General features: G+C 37.2%; 1 protein-coding gene across 1 annotated transcript in view; it reads right to left on the minus strand.

Annotated features, from left to right (window-relative positions):
• Positions 1 to 20,974, minus strand: part of epha3 (eph receptor A3) — a 130,472-nt gene that overhangs the window by 53,881 nt on the left and 55,617 nt on the right. Inside the window, exons 4-5 of the mRNA XM_079881675.1 lie at positions 15,473 to 15,628; positions 9,491 to 9,826 (exon numbers count right to left, since the gene is read on the minus strand). Coding sequence (XP_079737801.1) covers positions 9,491 to 9,826; positions 15,473 to 15,628 — 492 coding nt within the window. The remainder of the gene's footprint in view (positions 1 to 9,490; positions 9,827 to 15,472; positions 15,629 to 20,974) is intronic.

Here is a 20,974-nt window from a genome sequence, read left to right on the forward strand (position 1 = left end):
CCAACTGCACTCTGATAGGGGAGGTATTATTGACGTTTTAGTGGCCACAGTTTATGGAAGCTATGATTTATAATGTCTGGACAGCAGGCTCATTTGACACTGTGAATCTTTCTCAGCGTTCACAGTGTGAACAGACTGACTTTGTCTTAAAATCAAAGAAAAACCATTGGTTCCTCCAACTGAAAGCGACAGTAAAGAGCTAATTATGGTTATATTGGTTTATATATATATATATATATATATATATATATATATATATATATATATATATATATATATATATATATAGGGCTGCACGATTAATCGCAATTTCCATGTATTCCATCACACTTAAATTGATTTGGCTTATTGCGATTTTGAGATCGCAGAGGCTGCGATTGTTTTTTTTTTTAATGCGCAGCTTGTCATTGATGTAGGCTCTGTAAACGCTGCTCCATCTGAAAGCACTGTGAGTTTGAGTCAATTATAACATGCATTTGAAAAAGCAACAGCGTCAAACATCTTTCCAAACATGAGAAGCATTTATGAACCTCTTCTCCAACAAAAGACATGTTTTTACTCCAAACTCACTTCATAACGACAGTTGAGCATCCTTCTGTGAGATGATGTGGCTTCTTACAGAGAATAAGGCGGTCATGTGTTTATTAGTCATGTTTAATCAATCAACACATTTCAATCTTCTGTTTATTAGTATGATGCCCAATAGTGTTATCGTACTTCTGCGGGGCATATTTGGCCCTCTGGTGTTCAGATGGAGCAGCATTTACTACCGATCAGTCGCTGCACTGACAAGCTGCGCATAAACCTTTGCCAAATCGCGTGCGGTTTAACTGCAGTTAATTGTGCAGCCCTAATATATATATATATATATATATATATATATATATATATATATATATATATATATATATACAATTTTAGTTAATTTAGTTTTATTTTAATAGTTTTAATAATTTTTATCCAAAATCACCCCCAATACCATTATATGGAGCACTATTACAGAGGACAGCCATTTGGAGTGGTATCTGGAACCATAGTGGACATTATGAAGTGCACTCATTCATCCATTCATAATGCACCTCAATAAGAACATACATGTAAAATGTACTCTCAACGGATAGAGAATACCCATGTGAGCGTTGAATCCCATGTCCTGCAAGAAGATGGTGTCCGCAGCATTTCTGACGCACACAGTGTCTGAATTCGATCAGTGTTTTTTATTCAATCATTCTATACAGTTTATTTTTGGAGTGATGTAAGAATAGTTAATGATGGCATGGGGACAACAATCCCATATAAGCCTCGATGTGAAGGCTCCAAAAGATTATCAACATGATTAGTCTGAGGTCGAATATACTGTACCTTCTTTTGACCAGAATTAGCTAAAATTTGCAAAAAGAAAAAATCTAAAATGGTGGACAAAGTGATATAAATGTTTATTATAATTATTATAATTTATTAAATAGCGGTACTGTAAGTATTGATAAAATAGTTGAAGAAATGTGACTTTGTTTTATCCAATTCTGTTTTTAATGACCCCCCCCCCCCCATTTTGAGTTGTTAGCTTAGCCTCATGCTAATGCCAAACTCTATTGAAAACAATTGTGAGTTGAGTCTGTTATGCGCTTCATGTGAGAAGTGCTAATTTTGCGGCAGTAGATCTTTCAACAGGATGTTTACTAGGTTTTGGAACTGTGTATATTTCTTGGCTTTCTCCTTTTGAACAGATCACCTCCAACTTAAAGCTAAAGGAAATCATCAGTTCCCACAAACTTCTTCTTAGAAGAAAGCGACAGCAAAAAGAACCACACGATTATGTACTGTATGTGGAACACTGCAAGAATATTCAGTTACGAAAATTGCAGAAGGGAGGGACCTTGCTGTTCTGCTACATTCTGCTTGAACCCACAACCTCATAAGTGGACTGCATTCAGATCTCTGCATTTTCAGGTGCGGCTGACGATAATTCTCCAGCACTTATGCTTTTGTCAACAATCCTTGTGAAGTTCTGTTGAGACCATGACATGCTGCAGAACACGGTCTCAAAATGTCCTCCACATGGCTCTGCGGATGTGGGACAGAGGCATGGCATTAATGTGGGTGCCCATGTCTGAGCCAGACCTTCCTTTTCTTTCTCCATGCCCTTCACTCCCCCCCAAAAAAATCCACAAGCCAAATAGAAGACGCAACCGCAACAACATATTTCAAGAATGCATGAATGAATCATGGAAAACCTTCTGTAATGCCATGATCCAGCTGAACACTTACACGCAGATCAGGGTCCAAAATTAGCACTTGACAAGTGTCAAACACAAGTAAAAATTGGCTTCTGCTGTTAACATCATCAAAAACGGAATTGTAAACATACTTTTTTCTTCTGTAAAGTTGGGCATATTCCCATGGGGGTCTATGGGATTGACTCTCTTTTGCAGCCTGTCTCTAGTGGCCAGTCGATGAATTGCAGTTTAAGTCACTTCCGTGTCGATTTCAAGAGAGAGACCGGAAGGTGTCCGCTTGGGTACAATATCTCATTATAATTTTGTGATTGGTTAAGTTTCACTGTGAGATGAAGAGAGGCCCCTACGGTATGATCTTGTGAGTTAAATAATAATTTTTAATAAAATAATTATAATAAAAAGTGCAAAATACTGTTTTATATCTTGTAAAAAAATATATAAATATATGTAAGTCTATTTTTTTTCTCCAGTTTACTCATCATACTACTGTACAAGGGAGTCCAAAATGAACTTTTTGGCACTGTATAAACTTGGCATTATCAAAAGTTAGGTTGCACAAGCTTGTGGCTTTGCTGAAAATCTCTGCTCTGCCCTGGCACGATTGAGAGGTCGGGTGAAGCAGCCTGTTAAGAAACCAGAACTGTCAGGTCTCAACACAAATGTTTTACAGCTCTGATGAGGTTGAGAGCCAAGCAGAGAGCACCGTCCTGACATGGAGGGCAGCTTACGTGTTCTGTCTCCCTTGGGCTGCGGAGCACAAGCTGGCTCCATTTAGATGGATTGGGCTGCGCTGACAACCCTCTGAGCCCCTCGTAAATGTGTTCTCTGCAGGCCCGATTGGCCGTTCACACATCCACCTCCTTGTTCTGGCTGTGTTTTATAGGACAGTAAAGTAAGCTGGATTACTTGTCTAAGAGCAAGAAGAACAGAGAGGGGTCACAGTCTTCCTGGGTTAGGTTTCTGAAACAGCCTGAACTAAAAAAGTGAGGTGAAAAAACAGAAAGTGAGGGTGTAGTGCAGTCTCTTTGCTCGGAAATGAATACAATTAAACTAAAGCGCCTAAGTGCCTAAACTATGCTTCTTTGTACTGTGTCCGACGAAAGCAAGTGAGAATTGTGAGTGGGAGTGTGTATGTCTGATGAGATTAATAAATTGTTAGAGAGTAGGGGTCTAACGATACCCTCATGTCACGATTCGATACATATTTAATAATACAATATTATTGCGATACTCCAAGGCATATGGTAAGAGGTTAACAAAAATTGTACTGTTGATTAAAATGCTAAATTTGATGTTACATTGTGGGTGTAAATGAATAGGCTTGGACTTGGTGCAGGTAACCCATGAACAGGACAATAGTGACACCAAATAATGGACAATGTGAATAATGCACAGTGACACCAAAATAAAAAAATATTCATGATTCTGAAGCTGAAAATACAGAATTGTTTTAGAGGAATATGCTTGCACTCTGTCACTGACTAGATATATTTAAAATAATGTAGGCCACTTTTCACTGGTAACATAAAACATTTGGCATTATCAGGACCCACAAATATTCCCCCATTGAATTATTATACATTATATTCAACATTGTATATAGTAGTTTAATGTAGTACTGACACTGAAACTCTGTAAACTCGAATTTTTTCTCATCCAAAATGTAACTATAAATACATATTGTCACTATCCACGATATATATTAATGCCTTTTTGCACTGCGATATATTGTGGCACGGTATTGTTATACCCAAATAGAGAGTAATAAGGCCATAGAAAGCAACAGACAATGACTAACAGCAAATGACAAAAACATGAAAAGAATGCAATTTAAAGTTTTTGAAAATGTTTCTCCGAGACATCATTGAAGGACTAGGAGAGAGAAGTGCTAAGTCCATATTTACTGCCCATCAATCTGTCACCTGAAATCCTCGTCTTAAAAAGAAAAACCTTAAATGGAGCTGTGACCTAGCAACACACACACACACACACAACACACACACACACAGAGTCTGGTTCGCACACAGTCTCATATTTTTTTTCAGGTGCTATGCAATTAATCCTAAAAGGAAATGTTAATTAATATAAATAATGTATTAATATTAGTAATATAATTATTTCAATATGTATTGCTTAGTTTTTCCCCTTCTCTAATTGAAATGTTTCATTTCAATAAATCGTACAATAAATCATTAAATCATTTGTTATCCAAAATCCTATAAATGTTTTAAAAAAAAGGACAGAAAATGAGTAATGGCTACTAAAGTTTTGCAAGAGGTCAGTAATATTGTGAAATATCATTACAATTTAAAATATCTGTTTTTTGTTTGAATATATTTTAAAATGTAATTTATTCCTGTGATTATATTATATATCTTTTGCAAAATCATAAATGTCTTTACTGTCTCATTTGGTCAATTTAATGTCTCTTTGCTGAATAAAAGTATGCATTTTTTAGTTAGTCATTCCTCATTTTCTTTAATCATTAACATTTAATAGATTTTAATGATTTACTGTGGTTAAAGTCTGAATGTCTGGAATACTCTTTTATACAAATAATTTAAATTATAACACAGGCTTATATTCATTCTCAAAAGTAACAGAATTGTAAAGGCACTGCATATCAGGAATAACCCACAAATAGTTAAAATATTGAGGAAAACATGAATGCTCAATGACTTGAAGGTTGATGACGGTGTTGATAGTCAATACATTTGGGCCTGTAGTGCTGTATCATTCTGAAAGAAGATGCCTTTCTTCACAGATAAATCAGCATCTGCTCTATGACAGAAGATGAAAGATCTACTGAGTGAAATTGCAGTCCTCTCACAATGACAGTAAGGATTTTATGAGGTCTCTGGCAAAGTCAACTGCTCCCACTGGTAAAAGGGTGCAAAACTATCAATCCCTAGCCTTTGAACCTCTAGTAGTCCAAGTAGTCTTCTGCCTACTATTTCATGACACCAGAGCCCAAAGCCTGTAAGCTGTGGACCAAAGCCTACTCTAAATCATCCGGCAGAACCTGTACCTATCACTCCACAGACAGCACTGAACTGACAGTGGCCTGAGCCCCACAGGGCTAGAGAACAGAAACACTAGTCTTCACAAAGGAAGCTTGCGTGGAATGAGAGGCAGATGGCCTGTCGTTCAGCATCCCTCTGCTTTAGTAACCTGAGGAGTCGTGACCTTCAGTCAGCTATAATAGAGGCCAGCACCTGCAGAATGATATGCAGCTGTGATAGCGCGCGATGAGCAATTGACTTGCAGAGGCATTAACTGGTCCTTTTCTTCCTTACGAATGGAATTTTGAGCTTTGTTGCACATCGCCGAGAGGAAATTGAATTGTCTTGTGCACACGTCTCAATCGATCTTACGGGACCATTAAAACATTTCGCTCAATCAATGGAAATCTTTGAAGATTTTTTTCTTTTAAGACATGGCTTTGAATGAAGTGAATTTTCTTGAGAATATTATGTTAATAATATTCCATTAGAAGACATGGGAGAATAGACTAGGTGCACGTGGCCGCCATTTTGGATTTCGGATCAGCGAGTGTGTGGTTAGACACTTCCGGTTTTGCATTACGCACAGTGCAGGGAGCCAGAGAAAGCCGAAATGTATCTTTTATAGTTGTTTATAGAATCAATTATCACTTAAAATACTACTAAGATCCATATTACTATCACACGAGCCAATGGCAATTAAATTAACGGATGCATAGTCAGATTATGAAATACAACTGTTCACGAACAGATTGTATTTGACTCATATACGCATACGCAATGACAGTTATGCCTACTGTAAATACAGAGTTACAACTACGATTAGAGTTGTTTGCATAAAATGCGCCGTGAACATTCACATGTTTGCCCTGTGATAGGCTACAATTTATATCCATAAATACTATTTTCTCAATTCTGCATGCATTTTTACTTATTTACACCAATTGCTCGATCAATATTATCATCACATACTTTACATTTAAATTTTTTTACTGTAGGTACCACAAACAATTTAATATAGGTAAGTTTGTGAATATTTTACACATAGTACTGTATGTGTTGCTTATAAACACCAGACAGATTATTATTATTTATGAAACAGATCTTTACATCTCACTTGCACAAAATGAATGCAGTAATAGAAAGCATATAAACGCACAGGTGAAATACACTGAAAATTATATGCATTTAAAAATTTGGTCGGGTTGAAGTTATCCCTCCGGATCTTGCATCCTCTCAGCCCGTACCGCAGCGTCAACGGGGAATGCATGAAAGCTGACTTCTCTGTTGTAACGTGACAAAATGGTACAAAACGGCACACAACGATTAAGTGCTGAGGCTGTCACCGTCTGAAAGGCAAGTCACCTCTCTTGAATACTCATTGTGAAAAAAAATATCTCTGTGGTAATGGAACTCGGTCGCTGTTGTCTCTCGCTCTCGCTGTCAGATCACCGTTAGTTTTCACTGGAAGTACTGGCCCACACACTCAAGTTCGAACAACGGTCGCCGTGCACGGAGAGAATTGTAGCCTATCACAGGGCAAACGTGTGAATGTTCACGATGCATTTTATGCAAACAACTCTAATCGTAGTTGTAACTCTATATTTACAGTAAGTTAGGCATAATTGTCATTGCGTATGCATATGCAGCATGAGTCAAATACAATCTTCTGTTCGTGAACAGTTGTATTTCATTCATTAATCTGACTATGCATCCGTGCATTTAATTGCCATTGGCTCGTGTGATATTAATATGGATCTTAGTAGTATTTTAAGTGATAATTGATTCTATAAACAACTATAAAATATACATTTCGGCTTTCTCCGGCTCCCTGCACCGGGCGTAATGCGAAACCGGAAGTGTCTAACCGCACACTCGCTGATCCGAAATACAAAATGGCGGCCACGTGCAACTAGCCTATTAAACGGATAGTTCACACATTCATTTGCATGTTGTTCTGAAGCTCTATGATGTTCTTTTTTCCATGGAACACAAAAGGTGAATATTTGAAGAAAATCCTGGCTGATCTATAACAATTAATGGGGACTGCAGGGGCTGTATAAATGTTTATGTTTTTAATGATCATACATTTTAAATATTTGTGTGCTATATTCCTATATATATACACTGTACCACCTAGGCTCAATGGAAAAACGTGCCAGTGGCGACATTTCTGCAAAAAGATATTACATTGATTCTTGCATGTTTCGCAACACTTTTAAAGTGTCCATGGAGTGGCGCTAACAGCGCGTTCAGTTTTATCCATTAGAGATTCATGTAAATCTAACAGTTTTTTATTATGTTGGTTGTATTATCGCGGCAGTTCGGAAATGGAAATGTCCAGTGAGTTAGAAAGTTAATGCTCTATCATGTTTGAAAATAACTTAACTAAACCCTACACTCAAACTAACCGATAGTGTTAACAAAAGCAAACATGACATAAAAACACATTTTCTGAAGCAACCATGCCATTTTAGATAGCTTCTACAAGTCTTTTAGTTCTTTTATCATGACTCGTTCCTGAGCGCTTCTCATCACAAGTGCAGAGCTGTACCAGGTAAGATACTGAGTAAGTTTACTATGTAAAGTAAAAGCCATACTCATGGAGCTGGTTATGTGATGCAAACATTGAAATGTATTACTTAAAGGGATACTTCAGGATTTAGCATTAAGCTTTGTATTAGTAGAAAACCTGTAGTATTTTCGAATTACCGTGCTTTCCACCCTCATATCCCCCTGAGACGAGAGATTTATGTATTTTTTGTCTGGAAAAAATCCTCCGATGACGCAAAAATCGTCATTTTGTGCGATCTCAAAAACCCAGGCAAACTCGTCACGGAGTCTCACTAGCAGCCTAGCCGTGTTGTTGTTTAACTGCGCGCTCTCTTACCGGTAGGCGTGGCTTGGGAGTGGCCTCGTAGGGCAGCGAAGTAAGTGCATTCTGGGAGTTGTTGTCTTTCATCCACATAAGCCAAAAATACATTTTCTGGATTTTCTCAGTCTAGAAAGCTCCAAATTCAAAAATAATTTCACATTTCTCCTACATAAATGACCTATTTTAAATGCACATTCATCTTTCCAGAGGTGAAGTACCCCTTTAAGAAATCATGAGCTGTGGTAAAAGTGTTTTGAGGTCATAATATAGCATTGTGTACGGAACCGTGTGAAAAGAAGTCTTTATTAATCAATAATCTGCCCTTGTAATCATAATTTGGGTGAAAAAGAATACAAGTTGTTTTACTGCCACTAGTGTTCATTTCAGCTGGAAACTGAAGTGGATTGTATGTATAGGTACATTTTTGGAGTTTTGAAATAACGTAGGTATAGGTACATTTTTCAAAAATTTTCTCTGCAGTGAATTGGCAATATATCAGGGGTGTCCAATTCTGCTCCTGGAAGGCCACTGTCCTGCAGAGTTCAGCTCCAAACCCAATTAAACACACCTGAACCAGCTATAATCAAGCGCTACGTCCCAAATTGAATACTCCCCTACTATATAGTATGCGAAAAACAGTATCGCCAACAGAGTAGTATGTCTGAATTCATGGTATTCCAAAAACAGTAGGCCGAAAAAGTACCTGGATGACCTACTATTTCTGCCGAAATTTGGAAGTGCGCATTCGATGGACACTTCACTATCCCACGAGGCCACGAGGGAGGATTTATGAATGGCAGTTAAGTGACGCAACTGACGCTAGCTGACATGACAGTAACAACATGGCAAATGTAGTATGTCTGAAATGTCATTAATACTAAATTGACTAGTTCAAACCTTAGTAAATCACTGTGCATGATTCATTTAAATACTCTCCTCCCATAAATTTTTAGTCTGAAATGGAAACTCCTACAAATGCATGTGTCCACACCTTTTCAGGGTTAATTTTTCACTACGTGTCTTTAGTAAATCCTGACAGTAGTTTTTTAACACCAAAAGAAGGTTTGCGCTGGCGAAAGCTGTTAGTAAATCTGGACCTTGGTGTACAGCGCTTGAATCATATGGACCTAATACGTATGGACTTTTATAATACATTTATAGTGTTTTTTGTCATTTTGAAGCTTGACAGTTCCAGTCCAAGTTCATTACATGGAAAACAATCAGGATATTCTTCATAAATAAATTGTTTGTGTTTCAGAGCTGAGTGAACCTCATTCATAGGGGTTCAGAAAAACATGAGTGTGAATAGTTAACAGACTTATTTGTGACGTGAACTATTCCTTTAACAATAGGATCAGCTAGGATGACAGACTCACCTGCTTGGTTGGTAGTGATGGTGACCGCAGCATAATGCCGGATCGTGGGGGCCTGGGAGGACACTGCGTTTTGGGCCTCAATCTCAAAGGTGTAATTGGTGTGTGCCAGAAGGTCTGCTACGGTTACTGTCGTGTTAGTGAGGCCGAAGGCACGGGGCAGGAAGCGCACAGCCCCTCTGCAGGGTTCACACTGTCTGGGACCTGGCCAACATCGCTTGCAGACTACGTTAAATATCACATCCTTCCTGCCTCCGCTGTCAGCCGGCCAGATCCAGTCCAGAATCACTGACGTCTCATTAATGGCAGAGATCACATTGCGTGGAGCAGATGGAGGTCCTGTGAAAAGAACATATATGATATAATATTTTCTCTCTTTTTTTCTTTTTTTTTTTTAAATCAAGCTATAAAAAGTATAGTACAACACAATTCAAATCTATTTGTGCTCTACCGAATTGCATATCCAACACTGACACTATGAAACAATAAAGTCAATATGAAATCAAAACGGACAATTCTTCATTTTTATGGAATTGTGTGGTGTTTATTATAAATTATTTGTCCATGCAAACAGTCATTTTTTAATGCATGTGCCCATGTAATCTTTCATCAAAATAACTTCCCCTCGCTCTTGCAGCGCCATCTCTTTTCTTCTCTGACAAGGGCGGGGCAAACTGTCACTCAACTAACATGAACAAACAATGAATGACTGTATTTTTATTAACTAACGTTAACAAAGATTAACAAATACAGTAACACGTGTATTGCTCATTGTTAGTTCATTTTTGTTAATACATTAACTAATGTTACCGCAATGGTAAATGACGATGATCCACAACAATCCAATCAATTTCCAATTGACAAAATAAAGCCCCGCCCTATATTTTTTCCTGTTCGAGCAGCCGCTTTACTAGGATATACGTCACAATAGGGAAGCAAAAACAATTGCAGCTTCATGACGACTTTAAATGGAGAGGAAATGGAGACACCACTTTTACAATCAAAATTGTATTGGTCTCAATATGAACTCAAACATTTTTCATTGAATTCTTTCAAGATTTACATTTATTGAATTATTTATTGAATTTTTTTTAATGTAAAAAATAGCCTAAGTTTCTTTTTTGCTAAGGAATGACAGGAGAAAGATCTGGGACAAAGTTTATACTTAAATGAAACACAACTGAGAACTCGATTAAATCTCGTGAGCTATGAAAGAGCAATAAAACGGCCCTCTGGGGAAGTATGTTTACTTTAAAAAGTGTGGGTTTAATCGTTAAAGTCATCAGTTATGGATGGATACGGAATTTAGGCAGGCATGTCCTTCCCCTTGTTAAAATGTTGGCAACGCCTCTAGAATTACTCCGGAGTTCAGAAGTGTCCTCGATGGATTGTTATATTAACTTTAAAGATTGTCTCGATAAAAAAATTGGGTATGAAGTGCAGCCAGCGGGCTCTATACTGATTGAAATAGCAGGCCTAGACATCAAGCTGTTATTTTAATAAGTGACGACTTCTATGTATATGTGTATGAGAGTGAAATCTCAGATACAAGTGAGGAGATGGACACCAGTTCAAAGACAGATTGTAATAAATAATCATTTTAAAATGTTTCAATAATGTAATATCTGACCTCTGGGTATAATTACATGCAATTCCTCCTAGATCTGCCTTAAAGATGGAGGTAAGTGAAGAAATGAAGAGCGTAATGTTTGTGTTTGGTTGGTTGGTTTGATCTGACATGAATTCACACACTGAAGCCCTGGAGCTCAGAGAAGGTTTCCTGCCTCTTAAACCTGAGAATCATTTTGACAGACATTTTATCTGAGAAGGAAAGTGGGGGAGAGGTAGGATTTGATACTACATTAAGAAACAGAACATTACACAAAGGAATCTCTCCCACAAATTCACTGCCGGAACATTCCAGAACACTCCCTGTTGCTTTCGCTTGATTCTGACATGACAATAAATCAGACATTTAGCTTCAAGGTCAAATACAGGATTCACCACACTGGCCTTTTTAAAAGCACTTTTAGAAAGAAGAGCAAAAAATCCTTAAGGAATAATTCACTCAAAATGTAATTTTATAAATTATAATCATATTTTCCAGCTCTTGCGGAGGGAAAGACTTGAACTGAATGTCTTAACTATCAGTCTGGTCCTTTTTTTCTTTTTCTCTAAAGACAGAGAATATAGCACATAATTCTTAAATACTAGTGGTTCTCAACCTTTTTGATTTGAAAGCCCCTTATTGTCCGACACAATATTTAAAGGCCCCCATATAAGCTAAGCTATTTCTTCCACTATTTCTGATGTGTTCATGACAAAGAATGCTGATTAAATCCTTTGTTGAAAACTACTTTAGTTTGTTGAAAAATAGACTTTTTTTTTTCATGTAAAAGATTACCGTGATTTTAATGGTAAAATGCTACGGTGAAAAACTGTAAATTGGTCAAAAGAAAGTTTCCGTACTATATACGGTGAATAACTGTGATAGATCTAACCGTACATTTTACAGTAAAATACCGTTATATAGGTATATAGTTTTTGGACGTGAAAAAAAGAAAGAAGAAAGTCTTCTTATACAAATCATTGTATTATTTACAGTGAAAAAACGTAAATTGACATTTCCACAATTCCCTGCGTGACACTTCGCATTTGATGTATTTTTGTTGAAATAACTATGTTTCTTCATAGTTTTTCTTAGTTTTTTTTTAATCAGTTATGTACATTAGGATTTTATGTTACATTTAATGTTGTTAAATTAATGTTTATTGCATTTTTTAAATTTCATGTATGTTACCATGATGGTGTTTAGTGTTTGTGTGAATCACACTGTGCAGCTTCTATATATATATTAGAATTAACTTTCTCAGGTTGTGGAAAAGCTACTTGAGAAGAGCTGTGATTCATCATGTGATTCTGCTCACCACTGTGATTGGTGGTTGTCAGTGTATTACAGTGGTACAAAACAGATATTAGTTCTTCAATATGTCAGTAAATTAACATTATATCAGATAATGAAATATAATTTTTTTTTTTTTTTACTGTAAATTTAAGTTAAGTCTGTAAAACCTAAGATGTTGCTACCGTATTTTTTACTGTACATTTCTGGCAACTACAGCTGCTGTTTTTTTACCGTAAATTTAACAGAATTTTTTATTACAGTGAGCTTTAACTTGAAAAAGAACAGCAACATGTTTATTAACTAAAACTATTAAAAATAATGTACGGCAATAGCAATATAACTTAAATAAAATACAATCTAAATAATGGGTGAGTAAATGATGAGATAATTTTCATATTTGGCTGAGCAATCCCTCTTCCTATTTTAAAGTATAGTGGACTTTCTATTCTACAACTCATCCCTGATCTTTCCTTTCTATAAAAAAATTTGTTTCATAAAAAAGGAGGGTTTCTGTGCCAGTACAGATATAAAAAAAAATTGCCTTACATAAAACAAAGTCTCTTTTTATAGGACGGAGGGAAAAGTAGTTATATGTCACTAGGTAACATCTTTGCCAGAGCAAGGCGTCCTTTGATCCTGACATTTAATAGAAATCACAGTGAGCAGGTAATGTTAACAGACTGGCTCTCCTGTTAGCGGTGCCAGGGTAAGCCATCCATAACACAGACAGTTCAGTCTGACATAAGTGTGACTACAGCCTTCATATTAAAGTGGACCTCAACAATCACCACCATAACATGACAGACCCATGACATTCTCTGTGATGTTTGCATCAGTTTTGATAAGTGGTACAATTATATAACATGTCCGGTGTTGACATTTTCCTCACGTCAAGGATTTATGCTGCAGAATATCGCCTTTATGAGGTCATAAAAAAGGAGACCGACAGAAATAAACAAGTCCATTTATACGTACTAAAAACAGGCATAAATATATATGCCTTTGAAACGTTCAACAGTGATTAAATGCCGACCTTCACTGACACGGCGTAGAATGCAACATAAACTGCAAATTTTACAAACCAATAATTCAAGGAACAACTAGCTGTGCATATAATGCAGCCATGACCTGAATAATTCACGCAAAACAGTGAGAAAAAAACATCTCTGAAGAACTCAAAATGACCTTCCGCAATTATTGCAGATAATATCGTGCGTCGTCTTCTTTTAATTGCAGTTCCGCTCTCAGAGCTGCACTTAAAGCGTATCTGTTCCACTGCCTGCATCCGAGCAGATTCTATCAAGATAAATGTATAAACTCGAGGGCTATGACAATATGAAGTGGAGGAATTAAAGTCGTACACTCTTTTCAAGCGTTTTTCCCCCCTCACTGTACCCATCAAAGTCTTAAACTAACATTGGCAATGAGTGCTTAGTGGAAATAAAGACTCGGTATTGCTTCTGACAGCCTAAATAAAATGCGACTCACATGAGCGTGGCATGATCCGACGTGCTGACTACTTCGGATGTCACGTAAGATACACCCGATTAAACTTGGCCGCAGAATTCAATAAGGCTCTTGGTGGTTTTATGTGATATGAATCAGCACTGATAGCAATGCAATGATTTATGGATAATGTGTTTTGGAATGCTTGGCAGTCGCTGTATGCATCTGTCTACCATCTGCGTGCTACTCCATAAAAGAGAATGGGTTAGCTTGCTCCAGTGAGCAAACCCAAGGAGGCCTGTCGGCTGAAATGGTTAAAAATAAGCAAACACGGACTATTCTCGGTGGGATAGCTTGAAGGCCGCAGAGGGGGTATCGGAAGCTTTGTCAGAATGAGCAAACACAAATTCATCAATCCTTGAACAAACACCATCCTTCAAAAAGCTCCAGCGCTTCTGAGGGCTCTGTGGCGAACAGGAACATAAATAGTTATCTGTACAATAACGTAACTTGTAAATGCTTGTGGATGTATTTGCCGTTTTATATCTAAAGGGATTGTCTGCCAAAACATGAAAATGCTGTCATTTTCTCTCTTCTGCTGAACACAAAACATTAATCAAGATAGTTTGAAGAATGTTGGTAGGTACCTAAACCGTTTCAGTTCCCATAAGAAAAAATCAATGAGAACTGAAAGTTTATCAACATTCTTCTTTTCAAATGACAGAAGATATTTTGAAGAATGTTGATAACCAAACAGTTTTGGTTCACATAGTGTGCCCTATTTTAACGATCTAAGCGCATGGTCTAAAGCGCAGGGCACAAGTGCACTTAGGGCCTGTGTAAATCCACTTTTGCTAGTTTAACGACGGGGAAAATGGTCGGTGCACCCGGCGCATTGTCTAAAAGGGTTGTCCGTATTCTCTTAATGAGTAATGGGTGTGTTTTGGGTGTAACAATCAATAAACCAATCAGAGTCTCATCTCCCATTCCCTTTAAAAGCCATTTGCGCTCGCGCCATGGCGGTTTGCTATTTACATGACGGAATTTGCAAGCGAAAAGACTGAATGCTAGCGAGGAAACGGATCTGCTCGTGCGCAAGGTTAAAGCGCGTAAGGAGATCATCTACGGGACAAAGTGTATGCGAGTTGTGGACCCGCCTATAGGGGCACATTACTAACGCGCTCTTTAAATAACAAAAAAATATATTGCACCATTGACTTTAGACCAGGTTTTTGTTGGTCAATAGCAGAGTCTATTTCAGTTGCCTCAAAATAGCAACGCACAAACGAATAGTGAACACACCTCGTTTTCAGACCAGCACGCTAATGGGTGCACAAATGCATTTGCAATTTAAACAACGTGGCGCAGGACGTGAAAATGATAACTGCGTTTCAGGCTGAAACTAGCAAAAAGCACTTGCATAGCGCCTGGTGCAGCATTGGGCCAGGTGTATGGTAGGGTCCAATATCTTTTTTTTTATGTTCCACAGAAGAAAGTACCACAGATTTGGAATGACATGAGAGTGAGTGAATGATGACAGAAATTCCTTTTTTGGGGTGAACTCTCTCTTTAAATGCGAAGTGAAACCTATGGAATGTGGAGCAAATGTACTTCAGTAGGTTAGCAACACGTACGGGAGCAGGCCATAGAGGCGGGATCCTCTTCTGCACGGAAGTAGTTTTTCTCGCATCCACAGTGGACGGAGCCCTCCTGGTGTGTGTAGCTGTGTGGAGGACACTTGGAGCACTTGACGTTCCCGGAGGAGGCCTTATAAAAGCCGGGCCGGCAGGCTGTGGAGACAACAACAGGAGGGAAGACAAATTAGGATGCTGGGAGACTCTAGCCAACAGGACCATTCATTACCCCATTACTTTGCTGCCACTTTTAATGGAGCGAATCATTTCACATGACCATATGCATCGGCGGACACAATGGAAAGACATTTAATCATCTGCGTGGACTTAAACAAACTAATAGCTGTACCAACAGCGCTGAGATGTGCGTACGGTCGGCCACACGCATATGCGAGCGAAAGTTATGACCTCATAGGAAAGAAATATTGTTTCTAGACGGCAACAAGATTAAATGAAGAGCAAATGGAGACGGCTTCTTAGTTCTTACAAGTGTCTCCTCAAGAGATTTAGAAGAATATAGAGATTTCCCAAGATATCAACGTCTGAAGTCTCAATATGAACTCAAGTGTTTCTCATCAAATTTCATGACAAATTTTGAAAGCTGCGCCATACATATTCACTGTATTGCTCCTTATGAAAAGTTTATGAAATGCATTCAGAAATGCATTACATGGAATTTATACAGAAAATGACTTGAATACACAATTATGATGAACTTTTTATTGTTGTTATTATTATTGTTTAGGTTTTCAATGAAGTTTCAGGGTGATATAATTGCCCTGATGTCATAATGAAGAATAAGCCAATACATTCTTAGAAAAGGCCAAACAGAAACCGGAAATGATATCAAGAGTGAATGTAAAATACTGTTGTTGTTTTTTTTTTTTTTAAATGTTTTTAAAATAAGTCTATTATGCTTACAAAAGCTGCATTTATTTGATCAAAATGATGGTAAAGACAGTAATAGTGTGAAACAATCATTTTCTATGTTAATATCACAGCCTAATTACTCCAGTGTTCAGTGTCATATGATCCTTCAGAAATCATTATAATACTAATTTCAAGAAACATTTCTTATTATTTATTACTTATTATACCATGAAAGCATTTTTTAATGATTTTACATCTAAGCGTCATACTTAAAAACCTTGACTTACAACTTAAAAAAAGAGAGAGAGAAAAAAAAAAAAAGAGATTTTGATCATGTTTGGAGGTTCTTATGTTATACTGCTGAGAAAACCCCAGAACAAGTGATGCAATTTATTGATTTATTCATACTTGGCATGATGACTATTAGAAAGTATACATGACAGGTCATAAAATAAAGTTTGGGCTTGTTCACAATCATGCATTTGGGCCAAATTTTGTGTTGATATCTCAAAGCAATCAAAAGTTATGGCATTTGGAACAAAGCTGGCATCCTTTTTATCAAAAGTCCAAAAGAACTCTCCAAACAAGTGTTTTACTGAACATAAAGACTGCTTACATGTGTAAATGTCACAATAAAACATCATCATATTTATAATGACATGGTTGATGAATGATGATTTTCCAGCGCTCTTTCTATGGTGCACAGTAAATCAAGACCTGTCAATCTGAGAGATCGATCCAATCCAAGCGTGCTGTAAAACAGTGTATATGAATATGGAATACATTTTTCAAAACAACATGACTATAAAGAGTAGTCCTATTCATGGAGGAACATTTGTATGTTTAAAGTTTAAGGTTTATCTTTGACTGAAATATAATTGGAAAACCATTTTTCCTCAGGGAGGAGAACATCTGAAAGGCTAAAGTCATAGATATGTGATAAAGTATGTTTAAAAATACTTTAAAAGTCTCCTTTAATGTCACATTCAGTGGCTGTTTCATGAATTATGCAAATACACCTCTTATAATGGAAAAAAAATATCTCTGCTATTAAAGTGTATCTCATCAGCTCATCCATCCCTATTCATGAGAATCCCATTCCATTACCCATAATGAAGAGGGGAAATCATGATGAGCTGGCTAATTACTAGAGCTCACACACATCTGTATTCCACTCCTCTGTTGTTGCAGGTTCAATACCTGATACAGTTACTGAACCAAAGCTTCAAGTCAGCACCGTCTACCTAGAATCAATTGAGTTCTACTTCAGGGCAAGAAAAACAAAGGGGTTTTATTATTATAGAAGCAGCAAGGCCAGGTTCTTCCCTGGGAATACAGCAGAAGATCATCACACCATTTAATAAAGGCTTTCTTGGGTGGGATGCATGCATCCACTTCCAACATATAAGTGATGTTTATTATGTTTATTATCTCACAGTCAACATTCCCACGCATCTACATGCCTGTAGATTCTCATGAGAGGTTTTCTTATGCACAGTGTGAGCAGAAGACGGCATGGAGAGTACCTGTGATGCATGAGAATGCAGGTTTACATTAACCTGTTTCTCCTCTGAGGCCCTCCATTAGGGACTGTACAAAATAAGTCTGGTGAAGAAAAAAAATCAGGTGCTCTTAATAGCATTTGTTACAGGAAATCTAATCCGACATACATTTACTTCTGCAAATCAGAAAACACATAGTCCCAAAAGTGATTAAAACACACCTGTGTGGTCAGAAGAGATCTGAAGACCACAGAGGAATTTTCTTTTTTTAAAACACAATTTAATTAATTTCATTCAAAGTCATTATCACACAATTGGATTAGGTCAAATTAATGTAGATTTAAATTTAAATGATCTAAACTAAATCTTCTCATGTCATTCCAACTTAATTTAATTCATTTACTAAGGTAAATTTAATCTGTTTCATTTTGTTGGTGCTACTTCATTTTGTATAGTTTTATTAATTAACTAAGGTTTAATCAGTTTTCTTATGTTGGTTTAATTTCAACTACTTTAAGAACTAACTGTAATGGAATTATGACATTTTTAATAATTATATGTTTATACATGGTATAGTTAACTTGTTTCATAGTATTTTAAATTTATCCCAATTTTATTTCAATTGTTTTATTTTCTTCACATCTTATTTTTTTTTTCTTTTTTTTGTTTTGAGTCTACCTGAGAAGGGTTGTCATTCTCAACTAAAACTAAAGCTAAAACTATTACAAATTGTTATATACTATAATAGTACCAAAATAGCACTCGTGAGAATTATAATAGACCTAAATGAGAGAAGTGTTGACATACAGAAAGAAAATGTACCTTATGGATAGTATGTCTCACATAATTTGGTCCTGGAGGACACTGATGAGAGTTCATGTTCAGAATTTTGATTGCAGATTGTTCAGATCTCATCTGTTAGATTACTGTTTTTTTTTTTTTTTTTTTTTTTTTTTTTAAGGAAAATATGTAATAAGGAAAACATTTCCATTTGTTCTCTAGGAGAAAGACTTAAGATCTCATAGTTGTGATTTTCTTTTCTATGTGGTTGGTCAGACAAGAAAAAAAAGAAAAGAAAAAAAAAACGTACTTTCTTCCAATCAGCCTTGATTTTGCAATGCCCTTGACAAGCAATGAGCGTTACTTATAAATAGAAATAAATTACACAGGCCAAAAATAAACAAAGGAGATGCAAGACAAAGAGTCTCTTGGGTCAGCGAAGCAGGTGATGATGGAGAGAAAGGTGCCCCACTTTCCATCACGAGAGCTCTTATACCTGACAGCTCTTTAATAGAAGCCAGGGAAGCCAATGGCTCTCGACGACACCATCCTCTCATCTCTCCGAACTCTCATACTGCAGTGAAAGGCTATGAATGACATTACCCAAAAGCTGTGCCTGCACTTCCTCCATGTAATCCAAACGCCTCAGATGTACAGGGGAGCGCTGAGTGTGGGATGATATATACGTTTGTGTGTCTAACACGACGTGCTGAGGTGGAAGCGCTTTGTGTGTGTGAGCTCGGGGGCTGTTATTGATTACACGTGTGGTGCGAGGAGACGTTGGGGCTCACTCCCGGGCTAACAGGCTCGAGAAGGGAGTGAGATCGCTACAGAGGTGATTTCTCATCCAGGCCTCCCAGCACACGCTCCCATTCGCACTTGCTCTTAACAAGAACACACACATGCTCTCCCAAGAGCGACTCTTAATAAGGATATGAGAGATGATCTTATTACTTTGTCGATCTTTTCTTCGCTATCATGATGATGTTTGATGGTGGGGCGGTCGAGTCAAATCAAAGAACTGTGAAAGAAACCTTAGCATGGGATAGATAAATCAATAGCTTTAGCAATTAAATGAAGCGCAAATGGGCCAACATTTTCTGAAGAAAGTTTACACTGTCAGGCAGTGGGCGGGCAGTTTAAAGGGATTTAAACCCCCAAATTAAAATTCTTTCATCATTTACTCACGCTCAAGTTGTTCCAAAGAGTTTCTTTCTTCTGCTGAACACACAAGAATACATTTTTAAGAATATGGGTAACCAAACAGTTGACAGCACCCCTTGACTTCCATAGTATGGGAAGAAAATTACTTTGGAAGTCAATGGGGCCCATTAACTCTTTGGCTACTGATATTCTTCAAAATATCATATTTTGTGTTCAGCAGAAGAAAGAAATTTATACAGGTTTGGAACAATTTGGGAGTGAGTAAATGATGACAGACTTTTCATTTTTGGGAGAACTATCCCTTTAACCGTTCCATTCCGTGAAGATCTGGCCCAGCCGTTACGGATATGGTTTCATTTTCCACTGCGGGGCTGATAACAGAGCTCTTCTGAATGCATTACAAATGCGTCAATCCTGCAGTCGTTGCAAGAGTTTAAAGCAAGCTTGACCAGCTACAGAAGCTTACTCAAATATATAATGATACAAATGTAAAAAAAAAAAAAAAAAAAAAAACATTATCAACTGTCTGAAAACAACCTGTCTAAATATGTTCACCGTGGTCTATTTATGTATAAAGTGGTTCAGATGTTGACATATCTTACTAAAATGCAAATTTATACTCTTTATAATGTGCATAAATAGACCAAGGTGAACATATTTAGACAGGTTGTTTTCAGACAGCTGATTATAGTTTTCAAAAAAGTCCACTGCAAACTATACTGCCAACGGCAGCTGTCAGAGGTACTAGGCGACAAGATCAATCCTCTGTAGGCAAGACCGTCCCATTTAACAATGCTCGGTCCAAACTTCGTGGCCTTCGAAGGATGCAGCCTCTGAATTGGGACACAGCTAGAGAAACTTGCAGCCAGGCAACCGACAAGTGACCAGTCCTAAGTTGCGACATCACTACATGCATTCAACCAGTGGTTCAGTGAGCCAACAGTGCTGAGAATTCCGGGCCGGAAATGGTTTGTAATCGTGCCCAACCAAGCTCAAGTGGAAATATAACTGGAACTAACTTTCAGAAAATAAGACTTAATAATTTAATTTAGCTTCTTAAGTAAATGTAACTTGATTTAAGAATGAAAATCTTTGTGTTAAGTAAGAAATATATATATATATATATTATTTTTTTTTTTATTTTTTTTTGTTTGTTTGTTTGTAGTCTGCCAATGTGTGTCAATTT

The sequence above is a fragment of the Squalius cephalus genome (assembly GCF_949319135.1).
Source record: "Squalius cephalus genome assembly, chromosome: 9".
NCBI classification, from domain to species: Eukaryota; Metazoa; Chordata; class Actinopteri; order Cypriniformes; family Leuciscidae; genus Squalius; species Squalius cephalus.